This window comes from Nycticebus coucang, chromosome 16 (assembly GCF_027406575.1).
Source record: "Nycticebus coucang isolate mNycCou1 chromosome 16, mNycCou1.pri, whole genome shotgun sequence".
In the NCBI taxonomy this organism is placed as follows: Eukaryota; Metazoa; Chordata; class Mammalia; order Primates; family Lorisidae; genus Nycticebus; species Nycticebus coucang.
The window spans coordinates 50,013,203-50,033,587 of record NC_069795.1 but is presented as its reverse complement, the minus strand read 5'-3'; the positions used below and the strand labels follow the sequence as shown (position 1 = coordinate 50,033,587).

Here is a 20,385-nt window from a genome sequence, read left to right as displayed (position 1 = left end):
CCTCAAATTAGAGGTAAGGAAAGCGTGAAAAACTAAGTAGGTGAGTCAGTGTCCAGAGACATAGCTTGGGCTGCAGAGTTAAGGCAAAAGCATAGTTGGAGTTTACATGTGTGTGGTAGTGGGGTATATCTAGGTTTCGAATTGAACTTGAGCATTTGAATAGGAAGGAAGTAGACTATTTGTGGTTTTGTTCATGCAGCCAATACTACCGAGGATTTGTTCCTACAGCCAATACTGAGGCTTGGGATTAAGCATCTACTTAGATGAGAGGCCATGTGGTCTTTTGGGAGGGTCTCTTCACCACAGAGAGGCAGAGCTCAGTTTCCTTGTGATTGCCATCACAATAGACAGTGGATTAAATATTCTGGAGAGTCCTACCAGTCCCAGTAATTTTCACGGTTGTATGGTAAAGGCCTATGCTGGTCCTGACACAGAGAAAGAAATTTAAATAAGGGCTTGAAATGATGAGGAACTTAAAGGAACTTGACTATTCTTGGAATCTCCATACTAGTTACTTCAGGGTTCTCTGAGATGCTTGCCCCTATTTCGTGTGACAGGAAAGATGGAGCAGAGGGTCAATTGTGCGGCATCAAGAGTCTGCTGTGATAAAGTGTTCTGGGTTGGGTATTCTACTTCAGAGACCTGTGTTGATGAAAGATGGCATTTGGTTGATGTTTCTTTGTTATCTGTGAATTTGCTGGACTGGTTGGTGGTTGACTCTCTGTATAGCAATGTGAGGAAAAGGAAAATTAACTGATTTGATAGTATAAAAATTTTGAGTTGGGGTTTATTAGAAAGCACCCCAAATTCAGTAATAGTTCTATTTAAAAATATTTTTTCTCTGAAAAAAAGTTAAATTATGAAATACCTTAGACATATAGACAAACCTGCTCTGACTCTTGTGCTCTAGGAGATGATGGCGGACATGGCGAACAAGGCGTAGGGAGTGCATTGAAATCCTACGTGCACACCTAGGACGACTCATTTAACTTTATTTAGGAAACCGTTAGGCACACATTTTATCTTTGCTAAACTTAATATGTTTAAACTTTTTTTGTTTGTTGACTGCCTAGGCAATATAATCACGTTCTGCTTTTGCCATTCAAAGAATTTTCTGTTGCTGATTATGTTGAGAAATAGATCTTCATTTAGTTTTTTACATTGAATATTAGAATTTGTTTACCAATAAAAATGTTGTTTGTCAGATTCATTAAAACAATGAGTCTCGTCAGATTCATTAAAACAATGAGTCTCGGGCGGCGCCTGTGGCTCAGTGAGTAGGGCACCGGCCCCATATGCTGAGGGTGGCGGGTTCAAACCCAGCCCCGGCCAAACTGCAACAAAAAAAATAGCCGGGTGTTGTGGCGGGCACCTGTAGTCCCAGCTGCTCTGGAGGCTGAGGCAAGAGAATCATGTAAGCCCAAGAGTTAGAGGTTGCTGTGAGCTGTGTGATACCACGGCACTCTACCCGAGGGCGGTACCGTGAGACTCTGTCTCTACAAAAAAAAAAAAAAAAAAAAAAAAAAAAAACAATGAGTCTCTTTTAATGGAACGTACTCCGCTCTCTGGGGATAGCGTAGGAATACAACTGGCCTGGTGGTCAAAAGAACTTTTCTTTCCACGTCTAACTGGCCACTTGGTTTTAGATGAATCACTTAAAACAGTGTCCTTATCTATTAAGTGAAAGGAAGACAGCTCATATTTATGATGACATCTCTACCTGAATGTCCAATAGGGATCTCCAACCCAGCATATCTGCAGTTGAACTCCCGATCCTCCCATGCTCCCACCCTGATTAACTCTACTAGCTGCAGCCTTCTCTATCCCTATAGTGACAACATCATTATATCTGTCAAACCTTTGTGGTCATTCTTTATTTTCCCCTTTTTCTCATACCTTACATCCTATCCATAAGGAAATTATGCTGCCTTTATATTCAAAATACACCTTGACTCTGAGCACTTTCACCATCTGCTACCATTGAATGGAGCAACCAGCATCTTTTACTTTTGCAATAGCTTCTTAACAGTTCTAACCCTTTCCCTCTACAGTGCATTCTCAACACAGCAGCCAGAGTGATTTTGTTATTTCTTTTATTATTCTTTGTCAGCAAAGGGAATTTTAAAATTTGCTTAGAACAGTGTTTATCAACTTTTCTCTCATTGAGTTCCCCAAGGGCAGAAAGTATGAATAGAATAGCTCTAAGAGTTTTTTCAGAAATTCAGACTTCCTTTTCTTTTCTTAAAACGTCATGTACTCTTGTGTTTTACTTTATAATAGGTCAGTATGTGTTTTATATACAATGATTTATTTCCTCAACTACTACAGAAAACTGGCAGCTTTAGGGGAATGGAGTAGAATTTATCCTGTGGCTTTGACAAACTGCTAAGTACTGTGAATATCATACTATGTTACAAAGATAGCCTTAGAACAAACAAACACATGAGGGTTTACCCAGAAACTTTCTATGAAAGCAGAATTTATTCATCATACAGTTAGTTCTGCTACACGGTATATATGCTTTCCTAAAAACTATTGAAAATCATGCAATAAAAACTACAGGGCCAATGGGAAAAATAAAGCTATGAGCACAACAATCAAAACCTTTGTTAATAATACTTAAAAAGAGAGAAACCTAATAAACATGGCAGCACAGTTTAAATATCCCATGTGGTTAGAAATACATAAATTACCTAATAAATATGTCACTTAACTTGGAAGAATCCCTAACATGTGCTTGTGAAAGTAGCAGCTTGGAAGTTTGTAGCTTGTGAGTTACTACAAAGTGATGGAAGGAGGGTGATCTGAAGTCAGCTGGGGAGTTGTAATACCAGGTGAGGATGAGCGTTGTTCCCAACACATTTTTGGCAAACTGAAGTCACTAGAAAATATTTGAGGTATGGTGCCTGTGAGCGCTTTGTATATTCCTATGTGACCTCTCTTCATCTGGGTATAGTTTCTCACCTAATTGTTTCTCACAGTGAAATTGTGCATAAGTAATGGAGAAATTTGTGTTATACTCAGTTTTTCCTGATATATTAATCATGTTGAAGCAAATTCACAAGTAAATATCATAGCAGAATCGGCTGTATCTTGTATTTTTCTTGATAAGGCACTGCCTATGTTAGGTATAATAGGGGACTCAAAATATTATTCATTATTCTTAGGAAATAGGGAGTATGCAAAAATAACAATACATGCAAACTAAAATATAAGTGAATTTCGAGAATTTAAAACTTTGTATCTTCCCATGAATCTCAGGCAAATCAGATTGGCGTCAGATGGAAACTGTCAACTGTGTTAGCTGGTGAGAGGGGGTGACCTGGAGTGAGGTTGCTCAGGGAGGGGAAACAAGGGAGTGACCTAAGTATTTACTAAGCTGGTCTTTCTCCAATTAGGTATTATAGTTGTTGTGCCCAGATCACGAAGTCCCCAAAGACCACCAGGCAGCCGATTCCGATGCAAAAGCAAAAGAGCCTTTTATTGCAAGCTCTAGCTTGGGCTCCAGGGGGCTCGGCTACAATGGATCCAAGCCAAGAGCCCCGAGCTCTGAAGCAGGGGATTTTTATAATGCAGTGCAGCAAGTGGGGTGTATACAACTTGAACAAAGGAGCTGCTTCTGGATTGGCTGCCATTGGACCTGCCATATGGCCTGATCCAGAGGGCAGTTCCTGATTGGGAGGCGGTTGCCTCATGATTTCGGGGAAATGCCTGCTTTTACAGGAAAGTGAAACTTCCAAAACAAAATGGTGGAGAAAACGAAGCTTAACTCCTAAGATAGCGTCAGCTGCCCAAGATGGCGTTGGTCTGGTTCTCTCAATAGTCATCCATTAAAATCCTAATTTGCCTATCACGTGTCTATATTCAAATTTATTTTTGTGATTTTTTGGGGGATCATTTTTATATTCTCCATGTTAAGGGATTCTTGTATTAGTTTTCTACTTCTGCTGAAACAAATTAACCCATACTTGGCAGCTTAAAACTACACAGACTTCTTATCTTATAATTTTGTGGTTCAGAAATCTCTCAGGGGGTTTCAAAGTGTTGATAGGGTTGCATTTCTCTCCAGAAGCCATAAGGGAGAATCTGTTTTCTTGCCTTTTCCAGCTTCTAGAGACCACCCACATTTGGCTAAACACCCTCTTCCATTTTCAAAGCCAGCAATTAAAGTCTGGTTAAGTCTTTCTCCCATCATGGCACTCTTAACTTTTTTCTACCTTCCTCTTCCAAATTTAAGGGATCTTGTGATTACGTTGGGCCTACTGTATATCCCAGTATACTCTGTCTATTTTAAGGTCAGCTGATTAACAATCTTAATTCTATCTGCAGCCTTAATTCCTCTTTGCCATGTAACCTGGCCCATTCACATGTTCTGGGGATTAAGATATGGACATCTTTGGAAGGCTATTATTTTGCCTCTCACAATTCTTCTGTGTAATTTAAATTGTAGGACTCTGTGTGAATTCTAACTCATTTGCTAATGTATGACTTATAACAAATATCCTGCTATATCCCATTTTAAGCTTCCCCCACTATCATTTGCCCAATCTCTTAATTAAACATTTTTCACCTGTATTCAGAATGTACTGCATTCCATCTTTTCTTAGAAGCCTCTGCCTGTTTTTCTCTCCTGAGTCTTCAACATCTCTTTATTAACTCCTCATTAGTATTTAAACATGCTCAAGTCTCTTCCATGTTACCTCTTTTTAAAAAGGCTCTCTCTCTTGGCCGGGTGTGGTGGCTCACGCCTGTAATCCTAGCACTCTGGGAGACTGAGGTGGGTGGATTGCTTGAGCTTGGGAGTTTGAGACCTGCCTGAGCAAGAGCAAGACCCTGTCTCTAAAAATATGTGGGCATTGTGCTGGGTGCCTGTAGTCCCAGCTACTTAGGAGGCTGAGGTAGGAGGATTTATCTTTTTTTTTAAATGTATTTTTTATACTTTTATTATCAGGTTTGGGTACTAAGGTATTGTTAACTTTACAAAATAAATTGGAGATATTTTAATATTTTTCTTTGGCCTTAAAGATTGGACAGGACTCATTGATGAAACCTCCTGGTCTCTTTAAACATAGCAGTTTTTTTTTTTTTTTTAAAGAGACAGATTCTCACTTTGTCGCCCTCAGTAGAGTGCCTTGGCGTCACAGCTCACAGCAACCTCCAGCTCTTGGGCTTGGGCGATTCTCTTGCCTCAGCCTCTTGAATAGCTGGGGAGGATTTATCTCTTGAGCCCAGGAATATGAGGATGCTGTGAGCTATGACACTACAGCACTCTACTGAAGGCGACAAAGTGAGACTCTGTCTCCAAAAAAAAAAAAAAAAAAACCTCTCCTCTAGCACTTGTCTCTACTACAGCCAGCCATTTTCAAAGAATCTCCCAGTGACTGTTTAACTCTCTGCTATCTGGTTTTACTGTTACGCCCTCAATAACCAGTACAAGGCCTGGTATCTCCCAGACTAGACTCTCTTCCCAAGATGAATTCGAACAGCCCTTCAAGTGGCATGCTACAGACAGAAACCCATGGAGACCGGGTTTTTTATAACCAGAATCAAAAGGATACCCTCCTAGCATGGTTTAGCCGTGACTCTCACCCTGATAAAGTTGCCAGGGAACAACTGGCCAAAGAAATTGGTGTTCCAGAATCTAAAATCCAGAATTGGTTTAAAAATTACAGAATAAAACGACAGAGACAATTAAATTCAGAATGTTCTTCAGGAAAAGATGAAAACCAGAAGCACGACCAGCCTCAGTGTTGGTGTCAGGAATGCATACCCAAAAAAGCCAAATCAGACCTGGAAGCCATCACAAGAAATCAGAGAAGCAAACTGGTTCAAGCCTTTGAGAGAAACCCATTCCCTGATATTGCTACCAGGAAGAAACTGGCTAAACAAATATGCCTTCGGGAATCAAGAATTCAGATGTGGTTTCAGAACCGAAGATCTCTGTGTGATAAGCAGAGCAAAAGGGAGCCCGTGCCTTTCTCGATAGATGCCCCAAACAGAACACCAGATCAGACTGTTTCAGCAGCACCAAATCAACCTGTCCTTTCTCCTGGACGGGACTCATCTGGGTCCCAACATTGACTTATCTTATGTTGTACAATGGTGAGATGAGATCTGCCAAGCTCTGATCGCAGAATGGGACCCTCTCAAAGGAGCCCACTGAACTAGACTTGTGGCAGCAGCAGGCACCGCTGATGAGCCATTTCATCCACTCATCCAGGCCCAAACGCAGAAACCTCAAGCCTGTAGACCAACTCCTATCATGCAGAGATTTTCAGTAAAAGGCACAAACCTTTTCTGAATACTGATCTGCAGGAAGAGGACTCTCCAGGGCCCCACACACCCCTAAGTGAGGGACGTTTTCAGCTCTGCTCCAATGCTAACAAGGCTCAGCAGAGGCTGAGCTCCAAGAGGAGGAAAGTATCATTCTCAGTACCCTGGTGCAGACCTCCTTCCTTCTGATGGAGATAAAAGATGAACAACAGAGCAAGACTAAAGCAGGGGTAGAGATAAATTACTTGGGGGGGGGGGTTGTACTGTCTGTAGGCAGTGGTTATCTTGTGCCCATTTCATAGATTGAAAGATTGTTTCAAAGTCCCACACTGCCTCAGGAAGCACGGAGAGCCCTAGGCAGTGTGCACATCTGCCGAATCCTTCTGAATAAAAGCATTTTCCTGATTAAAAAAAAAAAACCAGTACAAGGCCTGGCCTAGGATGTGTGGTTGCTAAATATTTGTTAAATGATACTAAATTTCTGCTGGTCACCCAAGTCAGATTTCTGGTGATATTCTCAGCATAAGGACTGCTCTTTGGGAATTTTTATGAGTGCATGCCTCAGTTAACATTGTAGTTGAGGAGGTCTGTCATGGATCACAAAGCCAAATAGAATTTTTTTTTTAGGAGGCTGTTTCTGTCTTAGAGGTTAAATACTTGAGGCCCAAAGCAGCTAAGGTATTTTCACAAAGTTAATGATACGACTTGGACTAGCACCTAGGATTCTGAGACTCCTCGCCTTGAGCTCTTTTGCTGTCTGTCACATGCTGATGATAGTAAAAGATTCAAGAGCAAAGCAAAGTCTAGAAAGTAATGAAGGTAAGTAATAATCTGCATATGAACCTATGTCTGGCTCGTTTCATGGTGTCTTTAAACTTACCTTCTATGTGTCTTTTGACACAATCCCACCTGAATTCCACTCACATGATTAAGAAGTGGTGGTGAAGAATGAAAGATGTGCTGGGTGAGATGAGGAAATGAGACAGTAGAGGGTTGTTTGCTGCTGGTATTAAGCTAAAGGTCTGAGTTGAACAACTTTCAAATTTGTGGTTTGGCTTAGAAATGAAGTAGTATTTCTGTCACTAAACTCCATACACCTATGTGTTCTAGTGCTGTTGTGAGTGACATTTTAAGGGATCCTTGCAAGAGGTGTACTTAATGAAAACATGTAAAAACATTCTTTTTGTTAAGTGTTCTTTACTGTCTTTTATTTTTGCAGTTTTTGGCCGGGGCTGGGTTTGAACCCACCACCTCTGGCATATGGGGCCTGTGCCCTACTCCTTTGAGCCACAGGCAGCACCCTTCTTGACTGTCTTTTGAAAGGAGAGTGGAAAGAGTAAGAGTTGGAGTGTCAGACAAGTGATTTAAATTTCTGACAGTTTTCTACTTACCATCATTAAAATAATGTCATTTTGAATTTAGTAAGGTGAATCTAGTTCCACTGAAGTAATCAAACTTCTCCATTCTGAATGCTTGCTTAGAGAACGAGTTTAAATTTGATTTTCATGTGAGGGACCATTTGGCCCACCCCAGGTGAGGTTTAATTTCTCTTGGGGATAATTGTCTTATCCCAATATCCTGTGCTAGTTACTGTGGTTGTGCTGTTTTCCCTCTGTCTACCTTAGTCCTCACTACCTGGTTGCTGTCCATAGGTCTCCAGCTCTGACCAGGTTTCCCTTCCTCTTTTTAGGACCTTACATACTTTGATTTTTTGGGGTGTTTAGTTTTCATAGGCTACAATCATGAAGGTTAAGAGTCTTTTGAAGAGTCTGAGCCACACAGGGGCCATGTTGTGAGGCAGTGAATTGAAGTGGGTGAGAGGGAGGTTTATAGGGCTCAGTGGGCCTATTTAAATCACGGCTTCTCTTAGCGTTAGTCCCTCATCTGTCTAAATGGGGATAATAAGATCTCTTTTTTAAGGCGGTTGCCAGAATTAAGTGATTTAACCAAATTAAGCCCTCAGCACAGTGCTTGACACATGATGAGGGCTCAGTTAATTCAGTTGTAATTAGTCTTTCTGTGAAAGGGAACTGGAGACAGAACTTTTGTGTGAGCCTGGGAAAATTGCTTTACCAATTTGGACCTCATGTTTTTCATCAGTGAAATGAAGGTATTGAGAAGTGGGTACTGCCTTATGGAAAACTGACAGGCACTATTCAGGCTTAAGCTGATATCTGTTCCAAATGCATCTGAATCCCATTTTTTTTAGCTCTATCTCTTGCAGTCCAAGAAGCCTCCTGATGTTTTTTCATCATTCAGGCCTTCTTCTGCTCTTCAAAGCGATTTGTCCATATTTTATTTTCCTTTAGTTTCTTCTAGATGATAGCTCACTTAGTAAGTAATTTCATGTAAGTGTGCTTTAAATAACCAATAGTGATAGGTTTAGTTTAATAGTTAAATATATTTTTTAGATAGTATTTTTAAAAATCAGAAGTATAATTATGGTGAGATTTTTCTTTTTCTTTTTTTTTCTGAGATAGGGTCATGCTTTCTTTCTCTAGGGCTAGAATGCAGTGACATCATCGTAGCTCACTGAGCTTGAGTGATCCTTGTTCCTCCCAAATAGCTGGGACTAGGCCCAGCAAATTTTTCTATTTTTTTGTAGAGACACTCTTGCTCAGACTGGTCTTGAGGTCCTAGCCTCAAGTGATCCTCCTGGTTCAGCCTCCCAAAGTGTTAAGATTACAGGTGGAAGTCACCACACTGACTCATATTTTTTTCCTTAACCTGCTGATTCTCAGCTTTCCTTCCAAAGCCTGAGGTTTAGAGAACATGCCTCTAGTTGACCCTCCCACTCCAGCTTCAATTGCAAAATGCCTTTGAATTATCATATTTTCTCTTAATATTCATTCAAACTTTATATTGTACTGTATACTATAGCCATGTTTATTATAATGTTAAAATGTCTTATTTATTTGTTGTTTTTGAGTTCTTATGACCTAATTTTGAGCAGCAGGGTAATCTAAAAGAGTGGTTCTGGAGATGGGACTTACTGGCACCTGGGCAAGTCTAGGAAGGAGACTTTTTTTTTTTGCAGTGTTTGGCCAGGGCCCGGTTTGAACCTGCCACCTTCAGTATGTGGGGCTGGTGCCCTACTCCTTGAGCTACAGGCACCACCCTAGGAGGGAGACATTTTTAACTGTGATCAGATCACCACAGGAGGCTGGCTTGTGTAATGTTGGTCAGTTTTTAATTTCAGCTATGATTTGAAAACTGACACTGTTACCACTGATCCAGTACTTCTGGAAAAGGTTAATGGAACAACCTTTCACCTTAGGGTTGTGGGTCATTAAAGTTTTGAGATACACAAAAATTAAGAAATGTAAAATTTGCATGGATGGACATAAATGAAGCTCTCCCAGCAGCATCAATAAACTGAGCAAGTTGAAACTTGGACGGGTGGATCAGAAAGGACACTGTTGACTGGGTTTCTTGGAAGTGAAATAATGGACCACAACATAGTCTGTCTCGAAACTTTTGTAGTGACCAACATATACAAATGTTAGTGTTAACATCCCCAAATCGCTATATTTTAACCTTATGCTTTGGGATCTGTGAAAGTCTGGGCTTGAGGAAACCTACAGTCTTTCCTTTAAGACCAGGGACTTTCCCAGGTTGTCATCTCTTCTGGTCTTTGCTTGGAGTCGCAGGACGGCGTGGTGAAAGTCAGCTATGAGACTTAAAGAACACCTGTCAACAGTGTGGCCGATACAAGTCATTCCTCTAAGCTTGGCTTTCTTTACGTTAAGAGATTCACCCCAAGTGGATGTGATTCATGGACATTTGCCTCCCCGGGCAGCTAGTATTCTCCTGTCGGCTGCTTATTGCATTTTTAATCATTTATTTGGTGTCCGCATTGTCCATAGGACAGTAACTTTCTTTTTTTTTTTTAATTTCTTTTTTTTATTAAATCATAACTGTATACAATGATATGATTATGGGGCATCATACACTCACTTCATAAACCATTTGACACATTTTTATCACAGTGGTTGACATAGCCTTTCCGGCGTTATCTCAGTTACTGTGCCAAAACATTTACATTCTACATTTACCAAGTTTCGCAAATACCCCTGTAATATGCACCACAGGTGTGATCCCACCGATTCCCCTCCCTCTACCCACCCCCCCTTTCCCACTTCCCCCTATTGTTAAGTTGTAGCTGGGTTATAGCTTTCATGTGAGAGTCCCAAATTACTTTCATAGTAGGGCTGTGTACATTGGGTATTTTTTCTTCCATTCTTGGGCTACTTTACTAAGAAGAATATGTTCCAGCTCCATCCATGTAAACATGAAAGAGGTAAAGTCTCCATCTTTCTTTAAGGCTGCATAGTATTCCATGGTATACATATACCACAATTTATTAATCCATTCGTGGATCGATGGGCACTTGGGCTTTTTCCATGACTTAGCTATTATGAATTGGGCTGCAATAAACATTCTGGTACAAATATCTTTGTTATGTTGTGATTTTTGGTCTTCTGGGTATATGCCCAGCAGAGGAATTACAGGATTGAATGGCAGATCTATTTTTAGATCTCTGAGTGTTCTCCATATATCTTTCCAAAAGGAATGTATTAATTTGCATTCCCACCAGCAGTGCAGAAGTGTTCCCTTTTCTCCGCATCCACGCCAACATCTCTGGTCTTGAGATTTTGTGATATAGGCTAGTCTCATTGGAGTTAGATGATATCTCAAAGTAGTTTTGATTTGCATTTCTCTGATGATTAAAGATGATGAGCATTTTTTCATATGTCTGAAGGCTGTGTGCCTGTCTTCTTCAGAGAAGTTTCTCTTCAAATCCCTTGCCCAGCCTGCGATGGGATCCCTTGTTTTTTTCTTGCTGATGCGTTTGAGTTCTCTGTGGATTCTGGTTATTAAACCTTTGTCAGAGATATACCCTGCAAATATCTTCTCCCATTCTGAGGGCTGTCTGCTTGCTCTGCTTACTGTGTTCTTAGCTGTGCAGAAGCTTTTTAGTTTGATCAAGTCCCAGTAGTGTATTTTTGAAGCTGCTTCAATTGCCCGGGGGGTTCTCCTCATGAAATATTCACCCAGACCAATTTCTTCAAGGGTTTTCCCTGCATTCTCCTCTAGTATTTTTATAGTTTCATGTCTTAAGTTTAAATCTTTAATCCAATGAGAGTCTATCTTAGTTAATGGTGAAAGGTGTGGGTCCAATTTCAGTCTTCTGCAGGTTGCCAGCCAGTTCAGCCAGCACCATTTGTTAAATAGGGAATCTTTTCCCCACTGAATGTTTTTAATTGGCTTGTCAAAAATCAAATAGCGGTAAGTAGCTGGATTCATCTCTTGGTTCTCTATTCTATTCCAGATATCTACTTCTCTGTTTTTGTGCCAATACCATGCCGTTTTGATCACTATCGATTTGTAGTAAAGTCTGAGGTCTGGTAGTGTGATTCCTCCTGTTTTGTTTTTATTTCTGAGGAATGTCTTGGCTATTCGAGGTTTTTTCTGATTCCATATAAAACGAAGTAATGTTTTTTCAAGATCTTTAAAATATGACAGTGGAGCTTTAATAGGAAGTGCGTTGAAATTATATATTGCTTTGGGTAGTATGGACATTTTGATAATGTTGATTCTTCCTAGCCATGAGCATGGTATGTTTTTCCATTTGTTAACATTTTCAGCTATTTCTTTTCTTAGAGTTTCATAGTTCTCTTTATAGAGATCTTTCACGTCTTTTGTTAGGTAAATTCCCAAATATTTCATCTTCTTTGGCACTACTGTGAATGGGATAGAGTCCTTAACTGCTTTTTCAATTTGACTGTTGTTGGTGTATATAAAGGCTACCGATTTATGAATGTTGATTTTGTAACCTGAGACGCTGCTGTATTCCTTGATCACTTCTAGGAGTTTTGTAGTAGAGTCCCTAGTATTTTCCAGATACACAATCATATCATCTGCGAAGAGCGAGAGTTTGATCTCTTCTGACCCTATATGGATACCCTTGATCGCCTTTTCTTCCCTAATTGCGGTGGCTAAAACTTCCATTACAATGTTGAAAAGCAATGGAGACAATGGGCAGCCTTGTCTGGTTCCTGATCTGAGTGGAAATGATTCCAATTTAACTCCATTCAATATGATATTGGCTGTGGGTTTGCTGTAGATAGCCTCTATCAGTTTAAGAAAAGTCCCTTCTAGACCAATTTTCTTGAGTGTTCTGATCATGAAGGGATGCTGGATATTATCAAAAGCTTTTTCTGCATCAATTGAGAGAATCATATGGTCTTTGTTTTTTAATTTGTTTATGTGCTGAATTACATTTATAGATTTACGTATATTGAACCAGCCTTGAGACCCTGGGATAAAACCAACTTGGTCATGATGTATAATTTGTTTGATGTGTTGCTGGATTCTGTTTGTTAGGATCTTGTTGAATATTTTTGCATCTATATTCATTAGTGATATTGGTCTATAATTTTCTTTTCTTGTTGGGTCTTTTCCTGGTTTGGGGATCAGGGTGATGTTTGCTTCATAGAACGTGTTGGGTAGTCTTCCTTCTTTTTCTACATTTTGGAACAGGTTGAGTAATATAGGTACTAATTCCTCTTTAAAGGTTTGGTAGAATTCTGACGTGAAACCATCTGGTCCCGGGCTTTTCTTTTTAGGGAGGTTTTGTATAGTTGATGCTATTTCTGAACTTGATATGGGTCTGTTCAACATTTCCACTTGATTCTGGTTAAGTCTTGGAAGGTGGCGTGCTTCCAAGTATCGGTCTATTTCCTTCAGATTTTCATATTTCTGAGAATAAAGTTTCTTGTAATATTCATTAAGGATTTTTTGGATTTCTGATGAGTCTGTGGTTATTTCGTCTTTGTTGTTTCTGATTGATGATATTAGAGATTTTACTCTTTTTTTCCTGATTAGGTTGGCCAGAGGTTTATCTATTTTATTGACCTTTTCAAAAAACCAGCTTTTTGATTTATTGATCTGTTGTATTATTCTTTTGTTTTCAATTTCATTTAATTCTGCTCTAATTTTGGTTATTTCTTTTCTTCTACTGGGTTTGGGGTTGGAATGTTCTTCCTTTTCCAGTTGCGTGAGATGTCCCATTAGGTTGTTAACTTCCTCTCTTTCCGTTCTCTTGAGGAAGGCTTGCAGTGCTATAAATTTCCCTCTTAGAACTGCCTTTGCAGTGTCCCAGAGGTTCTGATAGTTTGTGTCTTCATTGTCGTTTTGTTCCAAAAAATTGGTGATTTCTTTCTTAATCTCATCTCTGACCCAGCTATCATTCAGCATAAGGTTATTTAACTTCCATGTTTTTGTATGGGTATGCAGATTCCTGTTGTTACTCAATTCAAGTTTTATTCCATGATGGTCCGAGAAGATGCATGGAATAATTTCTATTCCTTTAAATTTCCTGAGGTTAGACTTGTGACCTAAAATGTGATCAATTTTGGAGTAAGTTCTGTGGGCTGATGAGAAGTATGTGTATTCAGTTTTGTTGGGATGAAATGTTCTGTAGATGTCTGCTAAATCTAAATGCTGGATGGTTAGATTTAAATCTAGAATTTCTTTATTCAGCTTTTTGTTGGAGGATCGATCCATCACTGCCAAAGGAGTGTTAAAATCTCCGGCTATTATAGAGTTGGAGGAAATCAAGTTGCTCATGTCTGTTAGAGTTTCTCTTATAAATTGAGGTGCATTCTGGTTGGGTGCATAGATATTAATAATTGAGATCTCGTCATATTGAGTATTACCCTTAACAAATATGAAGTGACCATTCTTGTCCTTCCTTACTTTTGATGGTTTAAAGCCTACTGTATCTGCAAATAAAATTGCAACACCTGCTTTTTTCTGATTACCATTTGCCTGAAATATGGATGACCATCCTTTCACCCTGAGTCTGTATTTGTCTTTTAAGTTGAGATGTGACTCTTGTATGCAACAAATATCTGGCTTGAGTTTTTGTATCCAGTCAGCTAACCTATAGGACAGTAACTTTCATCAACCACAGATGTTTTGCTCATTGCTTGGCATATAGTATCATGTAGTCATTCATTTCAACAGTATCTTTTTTTTTTTTTTTTTACAGTTTTTGGCTGGGGCTGGGCTTGAACCTGCCACCTCCAGCATATGGGGCCAGCGCCCCACTCCCTGAGCCACAGGTGCCGCCCTCAACAGTATCTTTTTAATGCCTACTAAAAGGCCGATGCCGTTTTAGGTGGTGGAGATATAACAGGAATATGGCAGGCAAGGTCCCTAAACTCATGGAATTAGATCCTGAATGCATTCTTGTTCAGTAGAAGTTACCGTGATGTTGGAAGGGTTCTTTGCTGTAGTCCAGTATGGTAACCATTGGCCACATGTGGCTATTGAGCATTTGAAATGTGGCCAATGAGAATGAGGAACTGAATTTTTAACTTTGCTTAAATTTAATGAGTTTAAATTGCTGTACATGTCCAGCGGCTTCCATAATTAGACAATACTGTTCTAGAGAATTAAGGGATGGGGATAGAAATAAGTAGATAAATTAAATAATTTAACATAGTGATAGACTTGAAAAGAAATAAAACAGGATGATGAAATAGTTGGGAAGTACTTTAAGTAGGTGCTTCTAGTTGAATAAGCATCAATAAATGTAAAATAGATGATTATGAGGATTAATTCTTTTTTAACTTTGCTAAATGGTACTTCTTCTTCTTTTTTTTTTTTTTTTTTTTTTAAGACAGAGTCTCACTTTGTTGCCCTTGGTAGAGTGCTGTGGTGTTATAGCTCACAGCAACCTCAAACTCCTGGGCTTGAGCAATTCTCTTGCCTCAGCCTCCCAAGTAGCTGGGACTACATGCACCTGCCACAACACCCTATTTTTTGGTTGTAGTTGTTGTCGTTGTTTGGCAGGCCCAGGCTGTATTCGAACCTGCCAGCTTCTGTGTATATGGCTGGCGCCCTAGCTGCTGAGCTACGGGCGCTGAGCCTGTTAAATGGTACTTTGTTTGGGGAATCCTTGTTTGAAGAACTAATTATTTCCTTTTCAGAAAACAAACCCCCAAACCCAAAGGAAATCCTCACATTTCTAACATTTTATTAACAGCAAACATTTTTTTTCCCTAGCCCTGAACTATCATCTCCAGTTCCTGTTGGTGATACCTCAACATTGGGAGGTATGCTTTTGTGCCTTTACTCATTTTTCTTTTTTAAATTATTTATAGTTTAAGAGAATCTTGTAAGCGAGTACTTTTTTTCAGTTCACATTTAAAAAAATATCTGGTTTCTGTCTATGCTGTTTGAGAGTATCAAGAAAAAGTAATTATTTTCTCTAATTTCATTATGTCGTGGGCACTTAAAAATGTTAAATTGTTAGGTATAATACAAATCAAAACACCATTTAAAACAAATGTGTGACCTAATGAATTCTTTTAAGGCAAACACTCTGTAACCACTACGTATGGCAAAAAGTAGAACCTTTCTAGCCTCAGCCTTTGACATTTGTCTTGCAGAGTTTTTCAAAGTCAGAATTTTTATGATTGCATTTTGTGATATAGTTTAACATGTTCCTTGACCCCTATAATTCATGTACATTAGTAGTAGCTTTATTTATGTTATATATTTTTTTGAGGCAGAGTCTCAAGCTCTTGTCCTGGGTAGAGTGTGGTGACATCATAGCTCACAGCAACTTCCAACTCTTGGGCTCAAGTGATTCTCTTGTCTCAGTTTTTCTATTTTTAGTAGAGACAGGGTCTTGATTTTGCTCAGGCTGGTCACAAACTCCTGAGCTCAAGTAATCCACCTGTCTCTATCTCCCAGAATTCTAGGATTACAGGTATGAGCCACCATGCCCTGCCAGTAGTAGCTTTATTTTTATTTTAAAAAACCACAGATGTCTCTGTACAGGCTCATTTTATTGCACTATGCTTTATTGTGCCTTGCAGATACTGTGTTTTTACAAATTTAAAATTTGTGACAATCCTGCACCGAGCAAGTCTATCAGTACCATTTTTCCAAGAGCACACGTTCATTTGGTGTCCCTATGTAAGCTTTTTTTTATCAATAAAACATTTTTAATTAAGGTATGTACGTTGTTTTATAGACATAATGCTGTCACACACTACCACATTGTAGTACAGTGTAAACCTATCTTTTATATGCCCTAGGAAGCCAAAAAAAAATATATCTTTGAGGTATGCCTGTATTAGAAATTGCAAACATGTACAAAAGCACACTAGCAAAATGAGGCCCATTTTCAACAATTGTCATTTTGTGGCCAATCTCCAACTGTCACCCACTTCCCCTCTGGTAGAGTTACTTCTTTCATTATGTGTCCTGTTAATGGGATAGCTCCATAAGGGTAGGAACTTAGTCTTTCTATCCCTAGCACCTTGTGCAGACCCTGGCATGTAGTAGGTATTCAATAAATGCTTATTGAATGAGTCGTAATTATTTCTTGTTCTGAGAAGATTCTGTGAAATGTGTTTTGATGTTAGAAGGTACTGAATTTCTACAAAAAGCAAGCAACTTATAGAAATGATTTTTGCAGTCAGTTCCTACACTTGATCTTAGCCAGAAGGCTGAGAAGCGATTAAAGTCAGTTCCTATTCCTGATGCGAATTTCAACTTAGGGACTGAATTCATATATATTTTTTTGTTTTCTTATTTAGGTGCTGCTCTCAGTGTTTCATACCCAGGGGTGGCCTCCCACGAAGGTGCCTCAGAGAGCAGCTTGGAAAGGCCGGATGAGAGTGTGAGTTATGCTCTGTTCTGTAAATCAATTTTTAGAAGAATTGATTGTGAAGAATAGTGGTTAAGAGAGAGTTTATATTTCACTGCTGGACTACACAGAACTTCATGTAGAACCCTGTTATAGCAATGTTGTAGATTCTAAAACCAGTACGTTGAAAAGAATCTGAAGCTGGTCATGATGACAAAAGCCTATAATCCCAACTACTTGGGAGGCTGAGGGGGGAGGATCACTTGAGTCCAGGAGTTTGAGGCTGTAATGAGCTATGATTGTGCCACTGCCCTCCAGCCTGGGTGACAGAGACTACCATCTCTAAAAAAGTAAAATAGAATTACAAAAATCTGAGATTCCTTAGAGAGCTGAATAAATCTTTTATTTGTGAGTTCTAGGTGGGGAGGGCTTCAAGTTGTGAATGAAATGACATGGGGCTTGGAGAACTGTCATGTGGGAAGCCCATTGCGTCTTGTGGGCTAGGCAATGTGATTTACTAAGGTGGTTTTGGCTTATGTTCTTCTATCCTTTAATAGACCAGGTGTTAGTCTTCTCTTCAATAGGGAGAAAGAATAGAGACTTTTTGTAGTTTAGAAATCAGAAATTACCATGCATTTAAGGGCACCATTATTAGCAGGAACCTGTCCACCACACAACATCAGATCCTTTAGCTAAGTCACCATGATAAAAAATATTACACATTAACAAAAATATTACACACAGCCCAGGAAGATAGAAAAATATTTTGTTAGATATTTTGTTAAATTCTGTATTTAAAAATTGGCAGTTCATAAATCCTAGTGTATTTAATACAGAGTAAACGCTAACTGAACATATTCCCAGGAAAGATGCAATTTAGTTACCTTGTTCCTTCCCTTCTCAACTGGAGCATTTTAACTTACGACATCAGGTGAAGTCAACCTGCCTCTCATTGTCCTGCCTGTCACTGAACAAGGCTGGTGGTAACTTGAGATCCCTAGAGTGAACACCTGATTCAATACTTTCACCCAAAGTATAACCATGTCCCAAGTAGGCAGTGCTAGAAAATATTGGCATTTTATAAATACAATAGAACCTCTGTAAGTTGATCACCCAAGGGACTGTAAAAAACTGATCAACATAAGGAACTAAGTCTGCGGTAGTGGTATGTACATGTGATACATGTCCAATCTCTGAATATTAGGTCAATTTAAGGGGTGTCCAAGCTGCAGGCTGCTCTGCATGCAGGTTATTTGAGCCTATATTGCAAATATTATGCATGGACTTTTTTTTTTTTTTGAGACACAGCCTCAAGCTGTTGCCCTGGGTTGAGTGCTGTGGCATCACAGCTGACGGCAACCTCCAACTCCTGGGCTAAATGATTCTCTTGCCTCAGCCTCCCAAGTAACTGGGACTACAAAGGAGCCCACTGCAATGCCTGACTATTTTTTAGTTGTAGTTGTCATTGTTGTTTGGCAGGTCCGGGCTGGATTCAAACCTGCTAGCTCTGGTGTATGTGGCTGGCCCCTTAGCCGCTTGAGCTATAGGTACTGAGCCGACTTATTATTATTTTTTTTTAACTCATCAGCTTTTTTTAGTGTTTGCATTTTTAACATGTGGCCCAAGACAAACTCTTCTTTCAATATGCAGCAGAAAAGAAAAGGTCAGATGGTTGGACTCCCCTTATAGTATGAGATAGCATTCATTGTAATAGAAATAAAGGAATTGTGTGGAATGAATTAATATCCAAAGCAGAGTACCATTGGGAAACAAAACGGTATAGAGATGCCTGACAAAAGTTAGATTACCTGTACCTCTAGTTTAAAATGAAGCCCAAGGGATAGTTTTATAGTTCGATTATTTTCCTAATGTATTTTTGTGTCTTCTCTCCTAGAGATTGTATGCTGTATTTGTGTTTGTTGGTAGTTACGCTATAAATGATAATGTGTATTTAACTTAACAAAAGCTTAAGCTTTTCAACATTTTTGTTTTATTCTGAGCAATGTAGGAACATTAGAAAATTGTAATTCAAATGATCATCCCCCTGACTTATATGCTATTTTTCAATATGTTTGTTCTTTCTCTTTCCCTCTCTTTTTTTTTTGAGACAGAGTCTCAAAGCTGTTGCCATGGGTAGAGTGCTATGGTGTCATATCTCACAAAAACCTCCAACTCGTGGGCTCAAACGATCCTCTTGCCTCACTTTTTTCTATTTTTAGTAGAGACGGGATCTCACTTTTGCTCAGGCTGATCTCGAACTCGTGAGCTCAAGCGATCCATCCTCCTCAATCTCCCAGAATGTGAGGATTACAGGCGTGAGCCACCGCACCCAGCCTACCTCTCTAATCCTACAGATTAGACTGTATTATATTTGATTTATATAGTTAAAGTTTGTTTCCCATTTACCCAGATGTTTAGTATTTCATTTTCTTAAAGTTATTTTTTGCATTTTAGACTTTTCTTCTGGGATGATTTCCCTTCTGATATACACAATTCTTGTGTTACTTTATCAAAAGTTTCTTGGCCGGGCATGGTGGCTCATGCCAGTGATACCAGCATTTATTGGGTATTATTGAGGTGGGCAGGTTGCCTGAGCACACGGATTTGAGACCAGCCTAAGCCAGAGCAAGACCCCCATCTCTAAAAATAGCTGGGTGTTGTGGCGGGCGCCTGTAGTCCCAACTTCTCGGGAGGCTGAGGCAAGAGAATTGCTTGAGCCTAAGAGTTTGAGGTTGCTGTGAGCTGTGACGCTACAGCACTCTACTGAGGGCAACAAAGTGACACTCTCTCTCTCAAAAAAAAAAAGGAGTTTCTCACTGGTTCAATCTCAGTTTTGATCACCTGAAAATTTCTTCTTTATCTTCTAATTGTAGAAAGATATCTTAAATCTATATCCAATTCTGGATGAGAGCTTTTGCTGTCAAATTATTGTTTTATTATCTTCTGACTTGTATTGTTACTACTTCAGTCTTCACTTCAGGTAATCTGGTTGTTTTCTTTGGCTATTTTTAAGATATATATCTTCAAATATATGTGTGTATATGTGTGGGTGTACACACACACACACACACACATACATCTATATTTGAGATTCTGCAGTTTCACAGAAGTGGGTACAGGTCTAAATTGATGTTTATTCATTTTGCTTTGGATTTGTTGCATTTCCTTAATGTGAGGCTTTATGTCTAACATAAATTCTGAGAAATTCTTAGCTGTTATCTCTTGTGATTAGGTTATGTGTCTGGCCTCATTTTCTCTCTCATGTTTCTTAGCTAATAACTTTCACTTTTTGTCTTTCTGTGCTACATTTAGTTCTGTCTTCTATTTTTCTTTCAATTTAGTCTAATGTGTTCTTCAAACTGTTGATTGAGTTTTTGGAACTCAGTGGGAATATTTGTTTTTTTTTTTTGAGACAGTGTCTCACTGTGTTGCCCTTAGTAGAG

At 39.2% G+C, this 20,385-nt stretch overlaps 1 protein-coding gene and 1 pseudogene across 1 annotated transcript in view; one reads left to right on the top strand and one right to left on the bottom strand.

Annotated features, from left to right (window-relative positions):
* The window catches only part of IMPG2 (interphotoreceptor matrix proteoglycan 2), a 108,484-nt gene that overhangs the window by 23,083 nt on the left and 65,016 nt on the right, over positions 1 to 20,385 (top strand). Inside the window, exons 5-6 of the mRNA XM_053565260.1 lie at positions 15,349 to 15,398; positions 16,893 to 16,975. Coding sequence (XP_053421235.1) covers positions 15,349 to 15,398; positions 16,893 to 16,975 — 133 coding nt within the window. The remainder of the gene's footprint in view (positions 1 to 15,348; positions 15,399 to 16,892; positions 16,976 to 20,385) is intronic.
* Positions 16,699 to 16,814, bottom strand: LOC128568342 (uncharacterized; annotated as a pseudogene).